The following is a 25056-nucleotide window of genomic DNA, read 5'->3' on the forward strand; positions in this document are numbered from 1 at the left end:
TTGCAGTGGGTTCAGAGGTGGATTGCAGACAGAAAAGCAGAGGGTGTAACTATACAGCATTCTTTCCAGAAGCTTGGTCTAAGGTAAGCAGAAAGAGGGTCTGGCCACATGGCCAAAAGAGGTGACTCGGGGTTGAGCAAATTTTATTTTGAGAGTTAAGAACATATTTATAAACTGTTAGAGAAAAGAGAGAGCAGGTTGACAATGTAGGGAAACATGGAATAATTGATGGAGTAGGGCCCAGGAGCATCAGAAGGGAGTAGGATTTGGCATCCATGTGGAGATTTTCACTTTGGCCAGGAAAATATCTGAATTGTATCTGAGACTAGAGAAATGGTGATGCTGATGGAGCAGATATCAATAATTTTGGGTTGAGGCAACGAAGTTGAAGAAATTCTACCTTGAATTTTCTGTCTGAAATTTGGAATAAGGTAATTTACTGAGTGTTCTTTTTAAAAAATTACAGTTTACATTCAACATCATTCTGTTTTAGTTTCAGGTGTACAACATAGTGGTCAGACAATCATATACTTTACAGGTGGTCCCCCCAATATTTCAAGTACCCACCTGCCCCAGTACATAGTTATTACAATATTATTGACTCTATTCCCTGTGCTGTAATTTACGTCCCTGTGACTATTCTGTAACTGCCAATATGTATTTTTTAATCCCTTCATGTTTTTCACCCAGTCCCCCAACCCCTTCCTCTCTGATGTTCTTAAGTGGGATGAGGTAAAGAGCTGAGAAGACTGTTGAAGGCTCGGTAGAGCCATGGTAGGGGAAGAAGGGGGCAGTCCAAGTGCACGTAAAAGGATTGCTGAGAGCACAGGTTGAATTGGAAAGCACAGATGTTTCTCTGAAGTTCTGCTGAAAGGAAGAAAACGAGGAAGTTGGAGATAAGTATTAGCATAGGTAGTATGTTTACTGAATTGTTATCATTCAAGGAACTACAAATTTTTTGCAAGTAACATTTTTCTTTATGTCCATTTTTTTGGGTCAAAGTAGATTTACAAAATCACTCTCCAAGTTTCTTAGTGCATTTACAGCATTAATATGTGTGACAATTAATTTTAAAGGAATGCCAGGAGGGACAGAAATAATAGTAATTAGCATCTTCAGTTTACAAATGGAGAAAATGATGCCAAATGGTACTCCTGAGATCACAATGCAAACCACTGTTTACTCATAATTAAATGGACTTCCTTCAAATTCAATGAAAAGAGCATATTTTGTTGCTTTAGTGGGTGTATTATAGTTGCATGGCATTTTGAGACATTTCTGCCATAGGAGTTCAGTTTATAGTTACAGTTAGGCCTATCCCAGTGAAAACTGAAAACAGGAAGATTTATTTTGTGAGTTTTATTTCCTAATACGGCAGGAGTCAGCAAAATATGATCTGCTGCCTGTTTTGAAAAATAAATAAAAATGAAGAATATTTTACAACATGTGGGAATTATCTGGAATTCAAATTTCAGTGTCCATAAATAAAGTTTTATTGGAATATAGCTACATTCACTTGTCTACGTGTCTCTGACTGACTTCACACTACAATGGCAGAACTGAGTAGTTGTGGAGAAGGTATGATCTGGAAAGCTTAAAATATTTATCATCTGTCCCTTTACTGAAAATGTTGGCTGTCACTTAATACACAGCTCCTGCCTGGTCCAGTTTGCATTCCCATCTCTTTATCTCCCAGTGCCTTGGTCGTTGGTCCTATACATTCCAGGGCTATTTGTCTTTTCCTAAGGAACTCTTAAACACTAAAAAGCCCACTCCAAAATGAGTTAATGTACAATGTTGTCATTTCAGATTCGGGTCAGGATACCTGGAAACATTTTGGCTAAAAGGTCATCTTGGCATTTTTTAATTCCCCCATGCACTCACTTCTGTCAGCTACAAAGATAATTCTAATTTGGAGCATTTGCTAGTTCCTTCACCTGCTGTTCTCTTTGTAGCATACCAGGCCCTTCACATCCTGAACATAAAATTTCAAAACAATTTTCACAGGCAGAATGGTTTGAGCAAGGAGGCAGGATAACAAGGACTCAATCTGTATTTTAAACATAGATACTGGAGCCCAAGTCCACTGCCTCCTTCTAAGTTCTGCTGGCTTAGAGAACTGTAGCCTGGCTGCCTTGATCATAATTTTAAATTTTATTAAAATTTTTACTTTACTAAGACAAGGTTTCATTTGGGCCATGAGCTCTTGGCCCACTGCTGATTTGTATTCAGTTTAGCTTTGTCAGTGCTTTGGAGGGTGGATCTTGCTCAGCTGGAGTGCGGTGTCTCCTAAACATTGTGAAGCCTCATCATTTCCTGTATCAGCGTTTCTCCGACTAGAAGTCAGGCAGCGTCCCTGGAGAGGGTTGCAGAGCTGCCTTCATTGCATTGTGTCTACAGTACTCTCTGTCCTCCCGCTTCACCCACATAGAATCCCAGGGCTCTAAGGCAACAGGAAGGGCAACCATGACAAGGAGTTACTTTTTTTTTTTTCCTGTTGGAGATTTTTAGAGATGAGCTGTCATGAAACCAAGGCTCTGTCTTACCTTCCCCTCCAACATCTATAAAAATCATGCTCTACTCCACACACCTATAAATATATAACCTGGCTTCCTGAGGGCAAAAGGTGAACCTGTTCTTGTTAGGCGTTCCTGTTGGCAGTATTTCAAAATGGTAAATTCCTCTGGGGTTTCACTTCAGCCCTCCAGATGTCCCTGCTGGTCTCTGTACCACAGATCAGAGAAGAGAAATGGATTGAGTGCCAGCTGCGCCTATGAGCCTCCGCCACCATTTGCAGACTGAACCCCATTCTGCTTAACCCTGAGAAGTGGAATTAGGCTGCTTGAAGAAAAGACACTATTGACTATGCCTTGATCTGGATTCCTTTGCAATAGCCTGTAAGAGAGAAAACAAGGCTTCTCAAACAACACCTCCGTTAACTGACTGCTTGCTAGTTAATGTTTGTGCAAGCAAAGAGTGGGTTTCTACGTTCCCTTTTCATTATCCATAATAGCATCCTGCCAATAGTGCCTGAGATGGACACCTGACAGGGAGGCGTTTGTTTCATTTGGAAGAAAGCTGAGTAGACTTGAGAAAAAGTCTAAGTTCAAGAGAAGTAGAATTCTCATTGACCTCTTTTCTCTTCCTTCTTTTGCTTTGCAAAGTCTGTGAGACTTGCGTTACCTTTATAATGCTAATTAGCAAAGTGATAATTTCTTAAATTTCACAGGTTCTAGAAATGTGCAGGATTTTTGAGAAATTCAAATGTCTTTTAAGCTTGTTTACTCATCCTCATGACTTCTCTGCTTATCTTATCATTTCTCCACCAACTATTACTAAATTTAAGTTTGATGCAGTTTTATAATCCTGCTGAGGACTCTTAAGGGTATATGTTACTTTCTATTTCATAAGGTAATATTCAGATAGGATCATTTTTGACATTTCAGTAATGTAGTCAATTTTTAGCTCTGGGACCTAAATTTAAAATAGATTAGAGGTAGCACTCACAGCCTCATTTCTAAAACATTTGCCCTCGATTTCCTTATGAAAAATAGAAAGGGTAGGGAAGCAAGGCAAACAATAATAGCAGAGAAGCTCAAAATAAATACAAAAGTTCATAGCCATCATAGGCCTATGGCGGTCCAAATTTAATGCATAATTATAATGCATCGTCACCCATACTTTCTGTTTACTTCTGTCTTTGAGGGTCAGCACTCTTATCTCTAGAATATTTTCTTCCAACTCAACTCCACCCCCTGAACTCAGTATACACCAGTGCTTCACCAACACTATGGCTCTGCAGCTCTATCCCTCTTCTGGTTAAAGGTGCCCCTACACCTGATTCAGTCAGGGATGAGAATAGCATGTGCCGGCCATGCCAGGATAATCACTTTGCTCTTGCGATTTGGGACTTGACCTTTCTTTGGAATTCATTCCACAATTCTTACCCTCTGGATGGCTAGGCCGTGGCTGGCCTACAAAGACGCTATTATTAGACACTCATTGCTAGTAGATGACTATTATTTTCCATGAAGTGCTTGGGTTGGGTGGGTGTCACTTAAATCTATTAACCATCAATTTCATAAACCCCTGGACAACCTTTTAGAGTTTGAACGAGCAGGCTCCTTCTCAGACTTTATGACTAAGTTTCCTGGAGTGGGGTCTCCATGCACATATAATTTAAAAATTGTCACGGGTGTTTCTAATATACCTCTCTGGCTGGGAACCATTGACTTATAACCTTAAAAATGACCCTTCATGTCTTCTTCGATGGGTATAGGTTAAACCTAAAAACAATTCTTCTCATCTGAGGAAGCAGAAGTGAGATTTTTCTTTATTAATCTTGTGTTTTTTTACTCTCAGGTAGACACTCAACCTTTTAGAAACCAGAGTTAATCTTTTTAGCTTTCCTCAGTCAGAAAGAAAGAAAACAAGGGCTGATGTGTTCCTTGAGGGCAGTGAATTTCAGAGACAGTGGAGCACAGTGGAGAGAAAAGGGGCTGTCTGAACCGCTCAGGATTCACTTATTGAAATTAAATTCCGGAGCTGTTTACCCCCGTCCACGAAATAGCTAAACGGAAAATTTACTTTAAAACATCTGTGACTCGTAGGGAGGGCACACAGGTGAAAGCTGATTCCAAAAGAAATCAAAGATGGAGGAAAGCCCTCCTACTTTGATTAATCTCCTTTGGGTGTTAGCACCATGAAGTGACTGAGACAATAAAAGCTGCACATGCTAGAAAGGAGGTTTTGAGTTTGGTTTTTGTTTTTTCACACAAATAAGCAAACAGAGAAATGCTTGCCTGAAAGTAAATGAGCAGTTAGGCACAAAAACAAATGAACCAACAATGCAGAAGGCAAACACTAGTGGCTCACTAGTGAGATAAATATAGGAAATAAGATAAAAGACATGACTACATGAGACAGATGTAACAAAAACAGACAGCAGATGAGAGTCACATAGAAATAAGAGTCAGCTGCAGCTCAAGTGAACGCTAGGCCTTCTCTTGCCCCACCGCCTTTGCCTAAACAATCTCAGGCATTTCCTCTGCTCCCTGGACCCACAGACCCAGCCGCCTTATTGATATTTCTGTTTGTGTCCCAAACATAAGCACATTTAAACCATCCTCCTCTGCCAAACGTAACCGTCTTTCACTCCTTTTTGTCGCAGGGAACGCCTCCACCATCTATCCGAGAGTCAGTCAGAACCACAGCATCCCCCTTGACATTTTCTTTCCTCTGTCTCCATAGCCAGCCCATCACACGTTCCTGTCAAGTTTGCACCCTCCAGTGGATTCACTTTTCTCCATGTCTACTGCCACCATCCCGGTCCAAGATACCATTATGTCTTCCCTGGATTTTTATGGTATCCCCCTGCATTCAAATTCTCCTTCAATATCTCCTCCATCCCGCAGCCTGAGGTTTTTTTCTAAATTTAGCTTAATCATTTTAAAACCTGACCCTTTACTGAAAAACACTGTGATATCTTGTCACTGCTTTAAGATCTTGAACCACACTTGTAAGTATCAGCGTGATTGACATTGTCTCTCTTGACAACGTCAACACCAACTTCCTCCCCCTTCCTTTTGGCACTTCACTTGTACCCTTCTGTCACTTGGTGAGACATGCGCCCCAGGGACTTAATACCTGTGGTTCCTCTCTTTGGAAGATGATCTCTTTCCTTTCTCCGTCACCACCCCACCTGCTCAGCATTTTTCCCCACTTCTAATGTTTCAGGTTTCAATGCATCCATCACTCTCAACAAAGCCTCTCCCAATCTCTCATTCCTGATTGAATTTCTTTTCTATGTCCTATTGCAATTCTGAGTAGTTTTCCTGTAGAACAGGATTCCTCGCCCTTGGCACTATTACATACATTCTGGACTTGATAATTCTTTGCTATGAGGAGCTGTCATATGCATTGTAAGTAGCATCCCTACACTTTAGCCACTAGATGTAAGTTGTAACAATTTAAAATATGTCCAGACATTGTCATATATCCCAGCTTTAGAGCAACTGCCTCAACCTTAGCCTGTGATATGCCTTTCCTAAAAACAAAAAAACACACCACTCCATAGAGCAGGAACTGTGTGTGTGTGTGTGTGTGTGGTGTTGAGTGAAAGAATGGGGGGGAAAACCCAAACATTTTGGGGAACAGTGTCACTATTGGAAAAAAACAAAACACCAGACATTATGGGAAATTTGATTCTCATTGATTCTGTTTGATTCTAATCTCCTCGATTTATTCTTTCTTTTTGTCCAGAAGGAAATTTGAAAACTCTATCCATAATATTATCAAATTTCAGATCAGCATAATCTTGAGGTAGAGTTCACTAAAGAACATCAGTCATGGGATATACGCTTCCAGCCCACCCCTGGAAACTGTAGCTTGCTAAGCTCCTTGAAGAGGACACTCAACTTTCCTACATCTAAAGAAGCATCCTAAAAATCACACACATTTTCATGCAGCTGTGTGGCAACTTGGTGTCACTATTTGGGGGAAAACAATACCTAAAATGTAGTTAATATTTAAGCTTGGAATGGAGGTTGAGTACCAAGCCTTTCTTAGATGTAACAGGACTGTGCTCTGCCTTCTGTGGAGTGTTTTCAAGCAGCTCCAAGGGGCTGGTGGAGAAGCTGAACTGAACACATTAATAATAAGTGAGTGAATCGAGAGGAGTAAACATACAGAGGGTGAAACACTGGATTCTAAATGCAAACATCAGAACATCTTTCCAGAGAAGAGCCGTATTTGAAGAGTTTTAAAAGAGGAGTAGGAATTTTCTAGGTAAAAGAGCAAAGTCTGCAAAGTCTTGGGATTAAAGAGAACATGATACAACCAGCATGTGGTTTATAGAAGGTCTGAGACGAAGCTAGGAAGGCTGGCTGGGGCTTGAACATGAAGAGCTTTAAATGCCATGATAAGAAATGTGGACTTACATGTAACAGGCCCTGTAACAAGGATTTAAGAAAGGAAATAACATGGTTACATTTGCATTTTACAGAAATGTTTCTCACTGAGTGTGGAAGGTAACCTAGAATGTGTGGAACTGGAAATAGAGAGACCATTTAGGGATCTGTTACAATAGTTTCCAGGAGAAATAGAGAAAAATATGATTTAAGACAGTGACACTAGGGGTGGGGGAAAGGGAATGATTTCTAAAGATGATTAGGAAATAGAAATTACATGATATTGGCTGTGGGGTGAGAGAGAGGGAGAAGAGTCTAGGATGACTCTCAAGTTCCTAATTTGATTTTTTGCTCACATTGTGAAACCATTATCAAAGAGAGGGGATTTTGAAGGGACAGGTTTAAACGGGCAAAGATGGGTTTGGTTATGGACATGCTGAGATTGTCAGCTTCAGTGAACCTCTAGTTGGAGTACCCGGGACTGGTGCTAAGGGAGAGAGGTCAGAACTAGAGGTAGATTTGATTTACAACAATGGGGTGGTAACTGATGCTATGAGAATAGAAGAGGTATCCCAGAGAAGAGTATGAAGAAGAGAGGCAGACACCTGTTGTGTATCATCACCAAAGGATGGTTTAGATAAGAAAACCCTTGTTTCTTAATCTTTATCCAAAACCTGAATCACCTGAAGGATTTGTATCTTAAGATTCAGGAAGAAAAAGTAATCAAATTACCTTCCTGTCCATTTGGACTGACTTATTTATACTGCTGGTATCAGGAGAACTAGTGTTGAAATGCCTTAAAATACGTTTTCTCTATTTACAGCTCTCTGTGAGTCAGGAAGCCACAAAAGCTTTGTAAATGTTGCAAGTCTTTGAGAATAGCCTTCACTCTATACGCTTTCAGACCACAGGCATATGGTGAGATTCTTGCTTTCCAAAAGGAGTGATTGAAAAATAGGAGAGTTGGAATAGAGTTTAGACAGTTTTTGAACTGATTTAGCATTAATGGAATTGTTTTGTTTTAACGTCTATCTTTCCTTTATTCTCTCGGCAGTACACAGTGTTCAGGGAAAAATGATAGAGAATGTCATTTATATAGATATTATTTCAGAACTCTTAATATTTTATCTGGTATATGGCCCATTCATGTTAATGGCTGGACATGTGATTATAGTCATTTTAATGACATAAACCAAAAATATTCTATTTCATTATTTCAAATTGAGGTGCTCAAATCAAGTTCTAGACTTTTTTTAAAAAAATGTCTTTATTGATTTCAGAGAAAGGAAGAGAGAGAGAGAGAGAGGTAGAAACATCAATGATGAGAGTCATTGATCGGCCGCCTCCCGCACGCCTCCAACTGGGGATGGAGCCCACAACCCGGGCATGTGCCCTGACCGGGAATCGAACCTCGATCTCATGGTTCATAGGTCGATGCTCAGCTGCTGAGCCAAGCTGCTGGGCTAGACTATTTTTTATTGAAATATATTTGACATATAACATTGTGTATATTTAAGGTACACAATATTTTAATTTGGTACATTTATATAATATGTAGTGATATATTGCCATTGGAGTGATCAGTAGCACCTCTATCATATTATATTAATTTCATTTCTTTTTAGTGATTGACATAATTAAGTTCTAGTCTTTTAGCAAGTTTGAGGATTATAATACAATACTGTTGTTTATATCTAGCTTACTTCCTTGTTATATTTGGTTATTCTAAAAAATGTGTCTGCCCAAAGCCAGTTGTAACAGCTAGGTAATATCAACATATTCTGACATGAATTGATTTTAATGTTCACCAGCAAATAGATACAACTTTTTTTCTATGTTAACCATAAGACAAATCAGAAACTTTTTGTAATTGTAGTGATTTTTTAAATTGGTACATAAAATAAAGAAGATAATCCAACAAAATCTTCTGTCACTTTTAATAATGGCAAATGGCTTTTTTGTTGCTTTACTTGTACTTAATGGTGCCCTTTTAAAAAGGCATAACCCGAGGCCAGGGAGAAGAGTGACTTACCGACTGAAAGGTCATGAAAAATGTTATTTCAAATTTAAACACAATTGAAATATATTAGCAAAAACTAACTCATATAAAAATTGAATTTAAGGACTCATTAAATGGCAAAATTGTTTATACCTAAGGAGAACCCGCAACCTTGACGTATCCCAACCAACTGAGCTACCCGGCCAGGGCCTAGAGATTGAATTTTAAATGTCTGTCTCCATCATCTTTGCATCTAAGTAGCAGTTGTTTCCCCACAACCCTTTATAATCCACCTTTGTTTTTTATTTGTCAAATACAGTACTGCTATATTAAATTTCTGAACTGCTTGCTCTTCTTGCAAATAGGGAACATCTCTTACATCTCATTAAATCACCTATACAGAAATGCTCATCATATTTCAGAGTTGGAACTTTTTGTGTTAAAATGTGGAATATAAAATAAGGCACATAAACAAGGCCCGGAATCAAAGTAGTAATATCTCTTTGTTTTACACATTGCCTGGTCATTCCATACACCTCCAAACATGTTATAGGAGACAGACAATGTGTTAAAGGCAAGCTTCACAGTTCTGAGCAATTCTGTTCCTGTTCTCACTTTTTTTTAATGTTTAAGAAGACTAAGGAAATGCTGATGTTGTCTAGCTAATGTTTGATGGGTTCTATTGCCTATGAGTGAACAGTAATATTTTAGAGTAGTTACTTTGCAGATCACAGTTTGCAACATACCAAATTTAAAAGGAAAAAAAAATTTGAGATTAGGCAATATTCGAACTATAAAGCAAGTTTACTTAGATCTGCTGTTACTTAGTAATCAGATGAAGCCAAGCAATGATTTGACGAAGACTCTTGAATTTCTCCAGGTATAAAGTACATTTATGTTCAAAAAATGATTAACATTACACTAAATGATATTTGTGTTTATCTCAAGTGTAACAAAGAGTGATATTTGAAAAAATGCAAAGTATTTTATCTTTTTAATATCAAATTTTAAGATACTTAATATTTTATATTTTAATTATTATTATTCCATTAAGACTTTTCCATGAGGAAGAATTTATTATTTCAGTGATCTTTTCATTTGAAAAATATATCAATTAATTTCAATAGCTTCTAATCAATAATAGAAGTCTAAGCAAATGACAGATTTTGTTTCGGTAATTTTATGCCACTTTATTTGAGGATGTACAGTCATTTTTCCCAAGACAAGATCCTTTTCGTAATACCTTAGTATGTGCCATTCACTTCTATGTGCTTTTTATTTTGACACTTAGAGAATTTATCTCCATTAAGTGAAATATGAGTTACTCTTTAGTAGTATTGAAAGAAAAAGGGAACTGAAAGTTTCAAATAGATTACAGAGAAGTAGCAGCTATTTTTGCAAAGAAGCCACAGGAAAAATAAGGACAAATAAGGACATGATTATCCACATTTTAGGAATGCATTCTAGTCCCATCTTAGCAGAGGAAACGGGCTGAGAGATGGGAAGAAATCTGATTGGAAGTGCTTCGGTATGAAATTGTTTTGGACATAAGCACAAAGGATGAGTTTGGCTAAGAAAGGTTGTCCAATTTTCCCCCTCTTCTGTGTCTCAGTTATTCTGCATCCCTGCAGCTGCAGTGAGAGTCAGCAGCTTTGAGCCCTAAAATCAGGCGCTGAACTTGTGAAAGATGAGACACTAGGGGAACACCTCTTTGTGTTCACATTATCTGAGACAAAGCAAACTGAATTGGCAAGCACCTCGTGTCAATCCTGCAGGAGTAACCATGAGAACTTTCTGTCCAGCAGTAAATGGTAAATCATATTAATAATGGATATTTGTTATTTCTGATTTCACATGTATAAAATGATATTTTTTCTCTTTACTTAGTGTGCTGTACTGTTTTAAAGAATATGAAACTATGGATAAGTCACTGTGGACATTATTTTTGGATAAACTTATTTTTTCAAAAGGTCTGAAACAGCTCTGCTACAAAACAACCATATCATATGAAAAGTGGGCTTTCTTGTAAAGTCTTAGAAAGAATTCCTAGTTAAGGCAATGCGGCAGTATCTTTTAATGTTTTACATAAAACTTTCAAGAATTTAAAATTGACTGTTAAATGTTTTATAACATCTGAAGCAAACCCCTTACTTGTGGTTTATTTTTAAATACTCTAGTAGTGCTACATGTTTTTGTTATTACCCATAGCTTATAGTTCTGCTCCCTTTAGTTTGGGTAAGGACACAACTGAGGGTCAGGTAGGATGTACAAAGGAAATCAAACTGACTTGGGGGCCACTCAGCCGCTGAGTGAGCTCAGAGAGCCTGTTAAGCTCACATCCTCTCCCTGTCCATGAAAGACTGATGCTGAACTACCAGTGACCCGAGGGCCTGTCCTTTGCCAGGCAGCATCATTGCCACTCTTCACAATGGTGCTGCAGGGTGGGCGTTGTTGCACCCATTCTACAGATGGAGCCTGAAGCTCAGAGGGTTAAGCAGCTTGCCCAAGGTCACTCAGTGAATAATCACCAAAGCTGAGATTTTTTTTTTTATGACCTTCCGACTTAGTTGCCGGTCTGTTGGGCAGTATATACATACATGTTTCTTTTTTTCCCCATTTTTCTTTTTTAAATTTATTTTACTGTTGACAGTGTTATAGATGTCCCCTAATCCCCCCCCACACATTTACCCTCCTCCTCCCAGCCCCTGCGCCCCCCAGGCCTCCCCACACTATAGTCTGTGTCCATGGGTTATGCATGTATGCATATGAGGTCTTTGGTTAATCCTGTCGTGCTGAGTGAAATAAGCCAGTCAAAGAAAGACCAATATCACCTGATCTCACTTATAAGTGGAATCCAATGCTGAGATTTGGAACCATCTGGAGATAAAGCCCCTGTGTTTTATTCCATGAATTTCTAATTCTCTGAATTATTTATGTTTAACTTTGGGAATCTCTGTCCTGACCGTATTGCTCTGCTTTTTGGACCTTTTTTGTTGCTGAGAATTCTTCTGAAAAATTGACACTGTTTTTAACTAACTGTATTTTGGGAAATTGTTCCTTGACAAATTTTTCAAAATCCAATTGGATTTTTGATATTTCACTGCAGATTTTCTTGAGACAAACTCATTGCCTGTAGTCTGTCAAACTGGATGTAGTCTGTACTCATCTATGTATATAATTGTAAATAAAATTATTAAAAAATAATATTCTCCTACTTCACAATGTTAGGATTCTCTTCAGGACCACCTTTTACATCTCGCTTCCTTTTATTTATTTATTTATTTATTTATTTATTTATTTATTTATTTATTTATTTAAAATATGTCTTCATTTATTTCAGAGAGAGGAAGGGAGAGGGAGAGAGAGATAGAAACATCAACAATGAGAAAGTCACTGATCAGCTGCCTCCTGCACACCCCCCACCGGGGACCGAGCCCGCAACCCGGGCATGTGCCCTGACTGGGAATCGAACCCCAATCGCCTGGATCCTAGGTCGATGCTCAACCGCTGAGCCACGCCAGCCGGCTGCTTCCAATTTATTAATGTGTAATTTTTAAATCAGGTCTTTGTCAGGTTTTACTTGTAATTTTTCTGTCCATGGATTTCTCTATAGAAATAGTAGAGTTCAAAGAAAAAGTATAGCTCATGAGCCTGTTCTCCTGCTACTGAAGCTAATTCTCTCTGTGAATAATAAAGATTTATAGCGTTTTGTTTAATCATCCAAACCCATGCTAATTCATTCCTTTCAAAATCTTGCTCGGTTGCTTTCTTCTGTTTTCATCATTCATTCTGAGGCTCAGCAATGTAAAAATATCTTCATGCTCAGAGGTTCCTTTTGTAATAGAAATTTAATCGTTACAAGGCTGAAGAAACTGACTGTGATCCAAAATAGCTGCACTGTTTCAGCAAGATATACATTAATTTCCCCAGTGGTTAAAAGCTTTAAAAAAAAAATAAATGAAGCAGTTAGTCAATGTAGAATCAAGGAAATAATGACAAACCATTTTAATTATTTTTAAAAATTCAGATGAGCATTTTTATCATTTTATTACTTCTGGTGACTTAGCTTCCCCTGGGTGGGTAAGTCCCAAATCTTCCTGTGACCACTGTGTTTCATCTTACACTTCTATACTTTGCATCCAAAGATTATAGAATTTAGAAATTGACATTGACATAATTTGATAAAATTGGTGCAATAAGATTAACCCTTTTCTTTGGCCCACAGGTTTGATATCTGACTGTTATAAACCTTCATAAGTTAGTTTTCACCATTTAAGAAATGGGGAATGTGTAATGGAGGTGGGATCTGTTCCCCCCTATTATAAATTCTGGAATTATACTTATTAGACTTCACGGATTCTAAACTAGAGAGTTAGGCTGAAAGAAAACTCCTTCAGTTTTTTATTCATCTCTAAGTTATCATAAATATACTGTTTGATAATTTTATACATGCAGTTGATACCAAATAAAAACTTGTAAAATAGATATTAGTTAGGAAGGGCTTTGCTCAGACTTCCTTGCATATTATGATACCTAATGTAGAATTTTCTAATTCAGTTGACCCATTGTAGATCATTTTTCTTTAATTTTATTTATTTAATTATTAAAATGTATATTACACAGCAATGTATGATAACATTGAAAAGAATTAAAATATGTCCAAAATATTTCCAAATCTATTCTCTTTTTTAGGAGAAAAAAAACCACATGGTTATCAGCTTGATATGTATCTTGCAGACCCATATTTGATATATTTGTATATATCTAGAGAAAGTGTATGGTGTTGATTTGTGTGTATGTGTTTTATGTAAATAGTATAATACTGTATATTGCGGATTATCTTCAAGAAAGTTTCTCAGGAGTTTCCCAGTTAGCAACTCTGGTTCCAATGAGTTCCATGCCACAGTTTCTACCTCAGGCAAAGCTGCAAAAGAGATGCCGCTATTACTTTATTCATTGTCTCCGACATCCGCCCTCAGTTTTCAATCCCTCCTCTCTCTCATGCATGCTTAGGGCTCCTCTCTCCTTCTGATCGTATCGCTTTAATTGTAAGAACATGATCCCTGTTCTTCGCTTCGAATTGAAGACAGTATTACTTACATGTTTATCCTTGGCACCGAGTGAAAAAGAAAAGGCTTTGTTCTAGTCAAAAGAACGTCCAGTGCCAACAAGGAAATGGGGCAGTGTCTCAGGAAGCGTGAGGTTCTTTTCTGTATCCTTAAAATCGTACTGATTAGACACCTACTCATTCTGTGAGGCCAGGAAGCCAGCTCTGCCCAAGAATATTTTGAAAGGTAAAGTTCACATTTTTAATTGGCCTTACATTTGATGGTGGAACCACTTAGTGGAGTTTCAATTTATAATTTGCAATTATGAGCTCTTCTGCCCAGCCAGGAACAAGGCAATGAAGTGTTAGGAAGATTACATTTCCAAATGAAAAGGAGATAGGTTACTTGCTTTGAGGATATATAAAAGCATGCACCAGTTGTCATGTGGTTTTGATGATTGTAACACAGCAAAGAACCTCCTGACCTTAAAGAAAGTACTGCTGAGTTCCCTACCCCAAGGCTTTTGGCTCCTCTAGGGTCATTTTGGATCCCAGCATTAAAAAATGTTTGACTACTACTAATCTATACCTCTGTGGTCTTCAAATTTATCATTCTGCTTTCTACCTTGAGTAATACATACTTACCTATTAAGTATCTGGCATGATGCTAGACATTTTGTATACTTCATATTTTATTATACCTGTCAGGTTTAATAAGATAAAGATTAGGAAACCCATTTTACAGGTGGGACCACTGAAGTTCAGGGGAGCCTAACTCTACGTGGTTGTTTCATAATTCAAACAGATGAAGTTAACTCCAAAGTCTGTTATTTCCATTAAGCTTTGCAGCTTCTTTTCATATCCCTTTTTCCCCCAGCAATATAGATTGTTTCACAAGCAATCTTGTATAATATTTTGAACTCTCACTCTCAGTGTCATTTTCTTGGAACGTTTAAAAAATAAACCATAGATTATTCATAATTAGGCATAAATATAATTTGTCATCTGGGACATCCTGCCAGCACAAAACCCATTTTAAGGCTTGCTGATAGAAATGATCTTTTCAGTGAAAGCATCTGCTAGCTAAAATAATGACCAATAGTGAGAAGCCACTGAAATAATCAAGCCTTCACCAACTGAACTTGTTTCTCCATTCCCAAATAAATTAATGAAAGCCTTGAGTTCTTTTGAGGGATTACATAAAGTATGTCCTATTTGTCTAATGATGTCCTACCAGGGTTTTGGAAGAGGAATTTGAATTTTCTTTCTCTAAATATCAGTTAGCTGATATTCCTTTTTAAGTAATGGACTCTTGTGGTTTGGCTTTTCAGCTTTTTGTTGTTAAAAAGCTAATTGCTACTACTTCAAATTATTTTCCTGTTAAGATAACACATTTGCACCAGGTGTAATTGGTGTGTACATTTTATGTTGCATTTGGAGAAAATATAGGGACTCTCGAATGACCTGTTTTTATGTTTGTATTCTTAATCTATATATTTACCCTATATTGATATTTAAACTCATGGAAGCAAAGTTTATTATTAGAACATAAGGTGGTTTTTTTTACTTCATTCCACAGCTCAAAGCATTTTGTTTTGGGAAGGTAATGCTATTTTGAGCCTAATAAAATATCTTAGAAACTTTAAATAGTCAAGAAATTTATTTGAAAATCAATTTATTCTTTTGAATTTTAAGTTGAGTATAATGTAAGCATGTTTACAAGGGAGACTCCTTTGTTATTTAATGGGATTTCTGTTATTCACGCAGTGGAGCTCTGTTAGGGAGTTTGGGGACGATTTTTTATCCCTGAGGTGCCACGACCTCGTGCATGTGTTTGTTTCACGCACTGAAGCCACCATGCAGGTATTTGTGAAATGGCTGAGGATATATGCACTTGAAGCTGATGTTTCTAATGTCCTGTGAATTGGTTGGATTAAAAGGAGTTTCTAGATAGTTTCTCAGCTGCTTAGACTGTTCAATAATTCAAATTTTAGCGAATAAAATTCCCTGAAGTCCCTGGCAATGTTATTAAGTCTCCCATCGCCTTTGTAGTCAGTCTTTGTGTGTTTCAGTGAAGTTCCCCTATCTGAAACAGAAGTTTTTATTTATTTTCGCTCAGAGAAGCTGTTCTACTGGTTGAGGCATTGTCACAATAGCATAAAGCCTTCCCTGCCGAGGAGTATAAGTTTAACAATGACATTTTCATTTTGTTTTTTAGAGCATCAGGGCATCAGGCCTTATCCTGTTGGAAACGATCCTTTTTGGGTCTTTGCTTCTATACTTTCCGGTAAGTAACATATTTATATTTTAAAAGTATCCATTTATTTTATTTTGCTTATATATCTACGTCTATCTATATAATATAGATGGATGAACAAGGGTTTTACATATATTTAAACCCTGGCTCTTACCTGTTGGACAACCTTAGGTATGTTACTTAGCATTTCTAAACTTTGGTTGCCTCTTGTAAAATGGGGCTAATTATACTTCTATTCCTAAGTTTGTGAGGAGAATTAAGTGCTTAAGTGAATTACCATATGGAAGTCATGCTTGGTATGTATCCTTGGTTATATACATATAAATATTCATTTCCTCCTCTTCCCCCTCTACTTGAATCAGAACCATGAGACACACAAACCAGTTAATGCTGGAAAATAACAAATGGTTACATAGAAAAATAAACATAATAAAATAAATGTATGTGTGGTACTAATGGTGTAGATAATCACAGTAGACTGTCACACTAGTAACATGTCTGTAAGCAGAAGATACTATGTGTTGATTTTACTAATTTAATTCAACCAGTTTATATTCAGCAGTTATTGTGTGTCAAGTACTATGCTAATTTCTAGAAATATAGTGCGAGAAGATAAACTTTATTTCTCCTCTAAGAAGCTTACAACTAAGAGGAGCAGATGAATAAATACAGGCAATTATAATATAATGTGACAAAAGCTAAGAGTATAGTAAGGATGCTGTGGAGACACTTAGGAGAGATACCTTACCAAGCCTAGGAAATAAAATATCATTTCTTCCTCCATGCTTACCCCCTACAATCTGTCTATTTTCAAAATGTCAGCCAGTTTTAATACCAAAGTTAGACCATGGTACTCCTCTTCTCAAAACTCTCAAAAGGTTCCCCCATTTTATTTACAGTAAAAGCCAAAATCCTTAGAATGGCCTCAAAAGTTCAACATGATTTGGATTCTGCCCCTTCCATTACTTCATTTTCAAATTCTCTTCCCTCACTCAGTGTTTACGAGCATTCTTAATCTATTCAGGTTTTCTACTTCTTGAATTGTGTTTTATATTTCTCCTTAAAAATAGAAATTTATTTAGGTACAGTTTTTATTTTTCTATAAAATCATTCATATTATCTAAGTTTTCTAATTTACTAGCACAGAGTTATGCATCGTAATAATAGAAGCAATATAATAATATGAAGACTGTTTATCATGCTTGCCTGGTACTGTTCCTATATAAATAGCATGCTGTGCATTGTAACGTTTCATCTTCCCCATAGAACTACCAGACAAGTATTTAACCAAAGTCATAGAATCGCCCAAATAGAAAGTGAAGGATCTGAAATGACTTCAGTAATTTGAATAATAATCTTAATCATCTGAATATCTGTTGTTGCTGCCACCATCATCTTTTCCCTGAAATTCTGCTATTTTTAAATATATTTTCTTACCCAGTAGCTAGAGGGATATTTTAAAGTATCAGATCTAATCTGTCACCCCTTCTATAGCTTCCCACTGTTCTTAGAATAAAGATCAAAACTCCTGACATGGTTTATGATGTTATAAATAGTGTGGTCTTTCCTACCTCCCCAGTCTCGGCCAATACCACTTTTCTCGTCACTTCCTGCACTCCGCACATGACCTTCTTTCAGTTACTAAATGAAACACGATCTCCCTTCTGATAGTCTCCTTAAAGAGGGCCACAGTTCTAATCCTTGGAACCTGTGAACATGGTATTTTACATGCTAAAAGGGACTTTGCAGATGTGATTAAGGATTTCTCTATGTGGAGATTATCCTGGATTATCTGGATGGACCCAAGGGTCCTAAGTGGGGGGGAAAAAGGCAGAAGAGAGAGAACCAAAGAGATAGCTTCCTGAAAAAGACTGAACTGGCAAATGCTGGCTTTGAAGATGGATGAGGGAGGCCACAAGCCAAGGAATGTGGCAACCTATAGAAGCTGGACAAGGCAAGGAAACAGATTCTTCCCAAAGCCTTTAGAAGGAACATTTTCGTTTAGTTCCATGATCCATTTCAGACTTCCAACCTCCAGAACTGTATAATAATAAATCTGCATAGTTTTAAGCCACCGAATTTGTGGTAATATGTTACAGCACCAATAGGAAACTAATAGGCCTCTTGTCATAGGACCTTTTCACATGCCTCCCCTTCAGCTTTGAAGTCTTCTGCTTACTTTTCCTCACCCCATCTCGCTAATTCTTTTGACTAATTAGCATCTAGTCATCCTTCAGAATTTTACTTATGTATCACTTTCTCAGGAAAACTTTCCCTGACCCCCAATCTGAGTCAAACTCCTTATAACAACTTTTCATGGAACCTCGCTCTCTTTCTTGATAACATTTTTTTTTAGTTTGTAATTATATATTCAAATGTGCAAATATTTGGTTAATGTCATTCTCCTGCACAGACTCTAGTTCTCTGAGAGTCTGTTTCCATTTTGCTCACTATTGCGTCTGCAGCATTGGCCCCGTGCCTGTCACTATAACCAAAGCGCAGTAGATAGGCGGTGGACTACTGAATGAGGTTCTACGGCATAAACCTGGAGCAATACCCTAAACTAGTGGCTTTTCCCCTATGCAAGTAGCCTCCAAAGAATCTGTTTGATTGTGAAAGACTAAGAATGATGGTCCTTATTAATATTACTTATGGAGCATTTGCAGTTAGGCAATAAAAACACTTCTCAGTGTTGTTGTTGTTTTTTAATATTTTTATTGATTTTTAGAGAGAGCGGAAAGGAAATGGAGTGAGACCAAAACATCAGTAGGCTGCTTCCTGTATGCACCCTACCAGGGGCTGAGCCAGCAACCCAGGCATGTGCCCTAACTGGGAATGGAACCAGCAACCTTTTGGTGCATGAGATAACACTCAACCAACTGAGCCAAACCAGCCAGGGCCTTTTCAGAATTATTTTGAGGTGTTAGTTAAAGTTTGGTTTATTTTTGTTTATGATTCATATTTATTCAAATCAAGGGGTCATATTAATGAGCATGTGCGTAAAACCTGTAGAAGAATTTTAAAGACTCTTAAATGGAAGAAGTACTCTAGACAAGTACATTTCAAAAAAATAACAAATGTTAAGCTGCTAAATGTTCAAAGCAATTATTGGAGAGCCATTCATTGACTGGGATCCAGTTTTGAAATACATCTGATATGCCTGCACCTATGATGATATCAGATACAGAGAAAAATGGGAACTTAAAAGGAATATAAAGACAGCACTTATGTTCAATAATTATAATATGCCTGGGAAGAAAAAAAAACAGAAAAGACTTATCAAATAAATGTTGTCCAACAGAAACATTAGGATGCCTCATCATGTTAACTTAATGCTTCACTAGCTTTCTATTTTATCTTTCACAACATAAATTCTCTCTGTAACTGCTTGAGATATAAAAGTGTAGCTTTCAAGTTCTTACTGTGTACCTTGGTTTCAAATAAGTTAATGCTCATGCTTTGAAGACAGAAGGGGCCAAATTATTTAATGAAGACTGGGATGTAGCATAAGATACAGGGTGAGAAAGAAGGTTAAAATAAACTATTGATAGAGTCTGGAAAGCAAAGTAATTTTATTTTAAATGAGAGAATGGGAGATGGTGTCTCAGAAATTGACAGGAAAGTCTGGCTACATAGGGTGTGTATATGTGCAGGAGTGTACATGCATAAAGCATTCTTGACAAGACGAGTAATTTGGATAATGGACCAGGGCTCATTGGCTTCCTTGGGTTTTGCAGAAATGGAGCTTATAGCTTTTAGATCGAGTTTTTGCTACAAGGAAGATCTCTGTATTAGTGATAATGGTGATTAAGTAAATCTAATATAGCCCAAAGGTCTAATCTTTGGGTGGCATAAATGTGACCTCTACATTTCTAATTTATTAAATATCTTACCTATTTTCCCTGTTCCTGGTGTGGCCTATACCAAAATTGCTCATGAAAGTTTTATTGGAGGTTACTGTTTTTGAAAAAAGTGTACTTGAATAAAGTAGTTATTTTTAGGGCCTGGTAACTCCATGGAAGGAGGCTGTGGGGATAGTCACTGTTCTACTGAGTTGTTATGCAATGAGCCTTTTCTTCTTTTTAGGCTGCATATTGTTGTTCAGATTTGCAAGAATTAAGGTTATTTTTGCCTTTTCTAAGCAATCTTAGACTGCAGACGATTTTATAACAATGCTTATATTGGAAAGTCTAAATTAGAGATTATCATCATTGTGCAGATGAGGACAACCCCAAATCTGACTAAATTTAGCATTGTTATAATTGGGTAGCACAGATCTGAAGCATGTAAAACATTTTCTTACAGATTCTCAAGAGACTCATGATTTGAAGTCCATATATTTGTGAACAAATGATTAATCTTCATAATCACTTAAAACGTTCATACAATTTATAAAAGAAAAAAAGCACTTTAAAATCAACTAAAGTATGTTTTTGTTGTTAAAGTACACAAAAATGACATTCTATGGGTTAACAAAACATTAAGTAATATGGGATCTAGAATTTTGTTTTTGACTCGACTAAACCAAGGGTTTCAGCTAATAAGGTAGATTTTCCCCTCTAACCTTGGTTATCTATTTGGTTGGCTGATGTGTGTTTCTATAAAAGGACACCAGCACATGTGTAAATGCAGTTAAGTACTTATAGTACTTGTCCCAGCTCCCACCTCTCAGTTCCTGCAAACTAGAACTGCAAAATATGGGAACTGGTAGGAACATCAGACACAACTTAGCCTTTGTTCAGCCTCTCTTTTGCAAATGAAAGAAGAGGGGCTGACAGAAGTTGCAACTCATCCAACTTTTCCGTAGGTAATGAGAGCACCAAGAATAGAATCTGGTCTCTGGACTCCTGGTCTAGCAGCCTTCCCTCTACGACAATACTTCTGACAGACGGTACGGATGCGAGATTCAGATGACATTACACAGGCTAGTCAAGGAAGCCCATGTTCTGTACCTTGCTCAGTCACCCTTCCTCACTAAGTCTCCAACAAAAAAAGGCACAGAGGATAACACAGGAAAGCAATTTAAAATACCTCGAGGTTTGGCTCTAAGACACAATATAAAACTCATAAACTTTGCTAGACCATGTTGTTGAACCCTATGAAGTGTCCGATAGTCAACCATTTTACCTACTAAAATGGCACTTTTATGTCTCAACCAAATAAATAACCCTGTTAGACCACATCAGGTGGTTCCAGTGACACAGGACCTAAAGTCAGTTGAGAGATCACTTTTCTACAATCACCCCAAAGCCTAAAGCTAAAACGGATTTTTTTTTTTTTTTACTTTAATGTTGAACACACACATCATTCAGAAACAGAGAAAAAAACAAGAGTGTATTGCTCCCATGCATAGACCTTAAAGGGAAAGAAATAAAGGAAAGAAAGTTAAAAGTGAGAAGGGAGAGTGAAACCATGAAAATATAACTAAAGCAGCCAAGTTTTTAATCCATTCTTGACTTTGATGCTCAAATTAACCCAGTGGGAGCCCCTTCAAGCTAGCTGTTTTGTTCTTCTAATATGATTTATTCTTTGAGTATTTCCCTACTTCCTAGTACAACAGAGAATACTTTCCTCACCCCAGCCCTGGAATTGGCCTTTTCTCCAAAGAACCATGTTTCTTTTTTAGGGGGAAATGATAGCAATTCAGCTCTGAGACAGACTCATATCCATTATAACAAACATAGAGAAGAAAGGCCCCAAATTTACAACTAGGTCAATGTTTCTCAGTTATCTAGGAATCTTTGTAAGGCGATTCCTCTTCAAGTCTGAGATTCCATCCTTAGGCTGATCTGCTTGATCTCATGAGGTCCATTTGGGTGGGTACAAGAGCAAAAGAGAGAAAAAATTGGAAGGAAAGTTCAATATTCATGTGCATAACAGTACTTATCGAGAAAATAGTAGTTGTTCCCTGCCAGATTTCAGGAATTTTTTTTTTTTTTAAATATATCTTTATTGATTTCAGAGAGAGGAAAGGAGAGGGAGAGAGAGATAGAAACATCAATGATGAGAGAGTCATTGATCGAGCCCACAACCAGGCATGTGCCCTGACCAGGAATCGAACCCTGATCGCCTGGATCCTAGGTTGATGCTCAACCGCTGAGCCATGCCCGGCCGGGTGAGGGTTTCAGGAATTTTAGATAAGATCTTGAGATCAAAAGACATCAGAAAACTAGACCCACTTCTTCATAGGAGTTTGAAGATTGTAAGGACAAGACATAGTTCTATAAGATAGGATAGAGGAATAGAAGAAATGGTTGTAAATATCCTGGAAATCTGTGCACTTCCATGTATTCACTTGTCCCTGTGCTGCTTTTCCCTACCCACCCCCCAGAGAAAGTCGTGAGAGTGGTTGTGCACGGTAAGGCACGAAGGCTCTCCAGTGTGTATGTTCTAGGGTATTTGGTTAAGGGTCTTGGATCACTGATGTTTCAGGAATTAACTATTAATCTTCCTTAAGCTAAAAGAGGGTTTTTAAAAAAATTTTATTGAATTTATTGGGGTGACATTGGTTAATAAAATTATATGGATTTGAGTTGTTTATTGTATTGTGTGTTAACGACCCCAAGTCAACTCTCCTTCCATGACCATTTATCCCCCTTTAACCTTTTCCGACTCCCCTCACACACACACTTTCTCTCTGGTAATCACCATACTGGTGTCTGTGTCTATGAGTTTTGGAATTTTGTTTTGGTTTGGTTTTTGCTTGATCCCCCCACCTTTTTCACCCAACCTTTCAATACCCCTCCCCTCTGACAGCTATAAGTCTGTTCTCTGCATCTATGAATCTGTTTCTATTTTGTTTATAGTCTATTTTGTTCATTAGATTGCACGTATAAGTGAAATCATATGGTACTTGTCTTTAACTGGCTTATTTCACTTAGCATAATACTCCCCAGTTCCACCCATGCTGTGGCAAAGGGTAAAATTTTCTTCTTTTTTATGACCAAGTAGTATTCTATTCTGTAAATGTACCACAGCTTTTATATCCACTCAGCTACTGATGGGCATTCGGGCTGCTTCCACATCCTGGCTATTGTAAATAATGCTGCAGCGAGCATAGGGGTGCATATATTCTTTCAAATTAGTGTTTCATGCTTCTTTGGATATTTCCAATTCCCAGAATTGGAATTGCTGGGTCATAAGCAGTTCCATTTTCAATTTTTTGAGATAACTCCATACTGCTTTCCACAGTGGCTGCACCAATCTGCATTTCTACCAACAGTGCACAAGGGCTTCCTTTTCTCCACACCCTCACCAGCACATGTCATTTGTTGATTTGTTGATGGAGCCATTCTGACAGGTGTGAGGTGATACCTCATTGTGGTTTTAATTTACATCTCTCTGATGATTAGTTATGTTGAGTATCTTTTCATATGTCTATTATCCATCTATGTCCTCTTTGGAGAAGTGTCTATTCCGGGTACAATATCCACAAATCCGCAAACGTGATACATACATAAACAGAATGAAGGATGAAAACCACACGCTCATAGCAATAGATGCAGAAAAGGCATTTGACAAAATCCAGCACCATTTATGATAAAAACTATCAGCAAAGTAGGAATAGAGGGATCATACCTCAACATAATAAAGGCCATATATAATAAACCTACAGCCAACATCATACTCAATGGGCAAAAACTAAAACCATTTCCCTTAAAAACAGGAACGAGACAGGGATGTCCACTTTCACCACTCTTATTCAACACAGTACTGGAAGTCCTAGCCACAGCAATTAGACAGGAAGAAAACATAAAAGGTATCCAAATTGGAAAGGAGGAAGTAAAACTGTCATTATTTACAGTTGACACAATACTGTATATAGAGAACTGTAAAGAATCCACCAAAAAAACTACCAGCACTGATAAATTCCATAAGGTAGCAGGATACAAACTAAATATCCAGAAATCAGTTGCATTTTTTATGCATCAATAATGAACTATCAGAAAGGGAAAGTGGTAGAACAATCCCATTTATAATTGCATAAAAAAATTAAATACCTAAGAATACATTTAACCAAGGATGTAACAGACCTATGCTCAGAAAATAGTAAGATACTGAAGAAAAAAATCGAAGAAGATACAAGTAAGTGGAAGCATATACTGTAATCATGGACAGGAAGAATTAACATCATTAAAATATTCAGACCCAAAGCAATTTAGAGATTCAGTGCAATTTCTATCAAGATACCAATGGTGTATTTCACAGATCTAGGACAAATATTTCAAAAATTTATATGAAACCACAAAGACCCCAAATAGCCACAGCAAAATTGAGAAGGAAGACTAAAGTTGGAGGAATCACACTACCATATATCAAACTATGCTACAAGGCCATGGTAATCTGAACAGCATGATACTGTCATAACAGATATATAGATCAATGAGACAGAATAGAGACCTTAGAAATAAAACCACGCCTTTATGGTCAATTAATAATTGATAAAGGAGGAAAAAAACATAAAATCAGGTAAAGATAGTCTATTCAATAAATGGTATTGGGAAAAGTGGACAGATTCATGCAAAAAAAAAGAAAAGAAAAAAGAAAAGAAAAAAGAAAAGAAAAGAAAAGAAAAGAAAAGAAAAGAAAAGAAAAGAAAAGAAAAGAAACTAGACCACTTTCTTACACCATACACAAGAATAAACTCAAAATGAATTAAAGACTTAAATGTTAGACTCGAACCATAAAGCTCCTAGAAGAAAACATAGGCTGTAAAATCTCGGACAACTCTCGTGGCAATATTTTTTCTGATATATCTCCTTGGGCAAGGGAACCAAAAAGAAAAAATAAACAAATGGGACTGCATCAGACTAAAAACTTTTTGCACAACAAAGGAAACCGTCAA

General features: G+C 37.3%; 1 protein-coding gene across 1 annotated transcript in view; it reads left to right on the forward strand.

Moving 5' to 3' along the window:
* The window catches only part of GPR158 (G protein-coupled receptor 158), a 315239-nt gene that overhangs the window by 193067 nt on the left and 97116 nt on the right, over nt 1-25056 (forward strand). The window contains exon 5 of the mRNA XM_087815878.1: nt 16173-16241. Within this exon, the coding sequence (XP_087672004.1) occupies nt 16173-16241 (69 nt within the window). The remainder of the gene's footprint in view (nt 1-16172; nt 16242-25056) is intronic.

Source organism: Miniopterus natalensis, chromosome 1 (genome assembly GCF_054644295.1).
Source record: "Miniopterus natalensis isolate mMinNat1 chromosome 1, mMinNat1.hap1, whole genome shotgun sequence".
NCBI lineage: Eukaryota > Metazoa > Chordata > Mammalia > Chiroptera > Miniopteridae > Miniopterus > Miniopterus natalensis.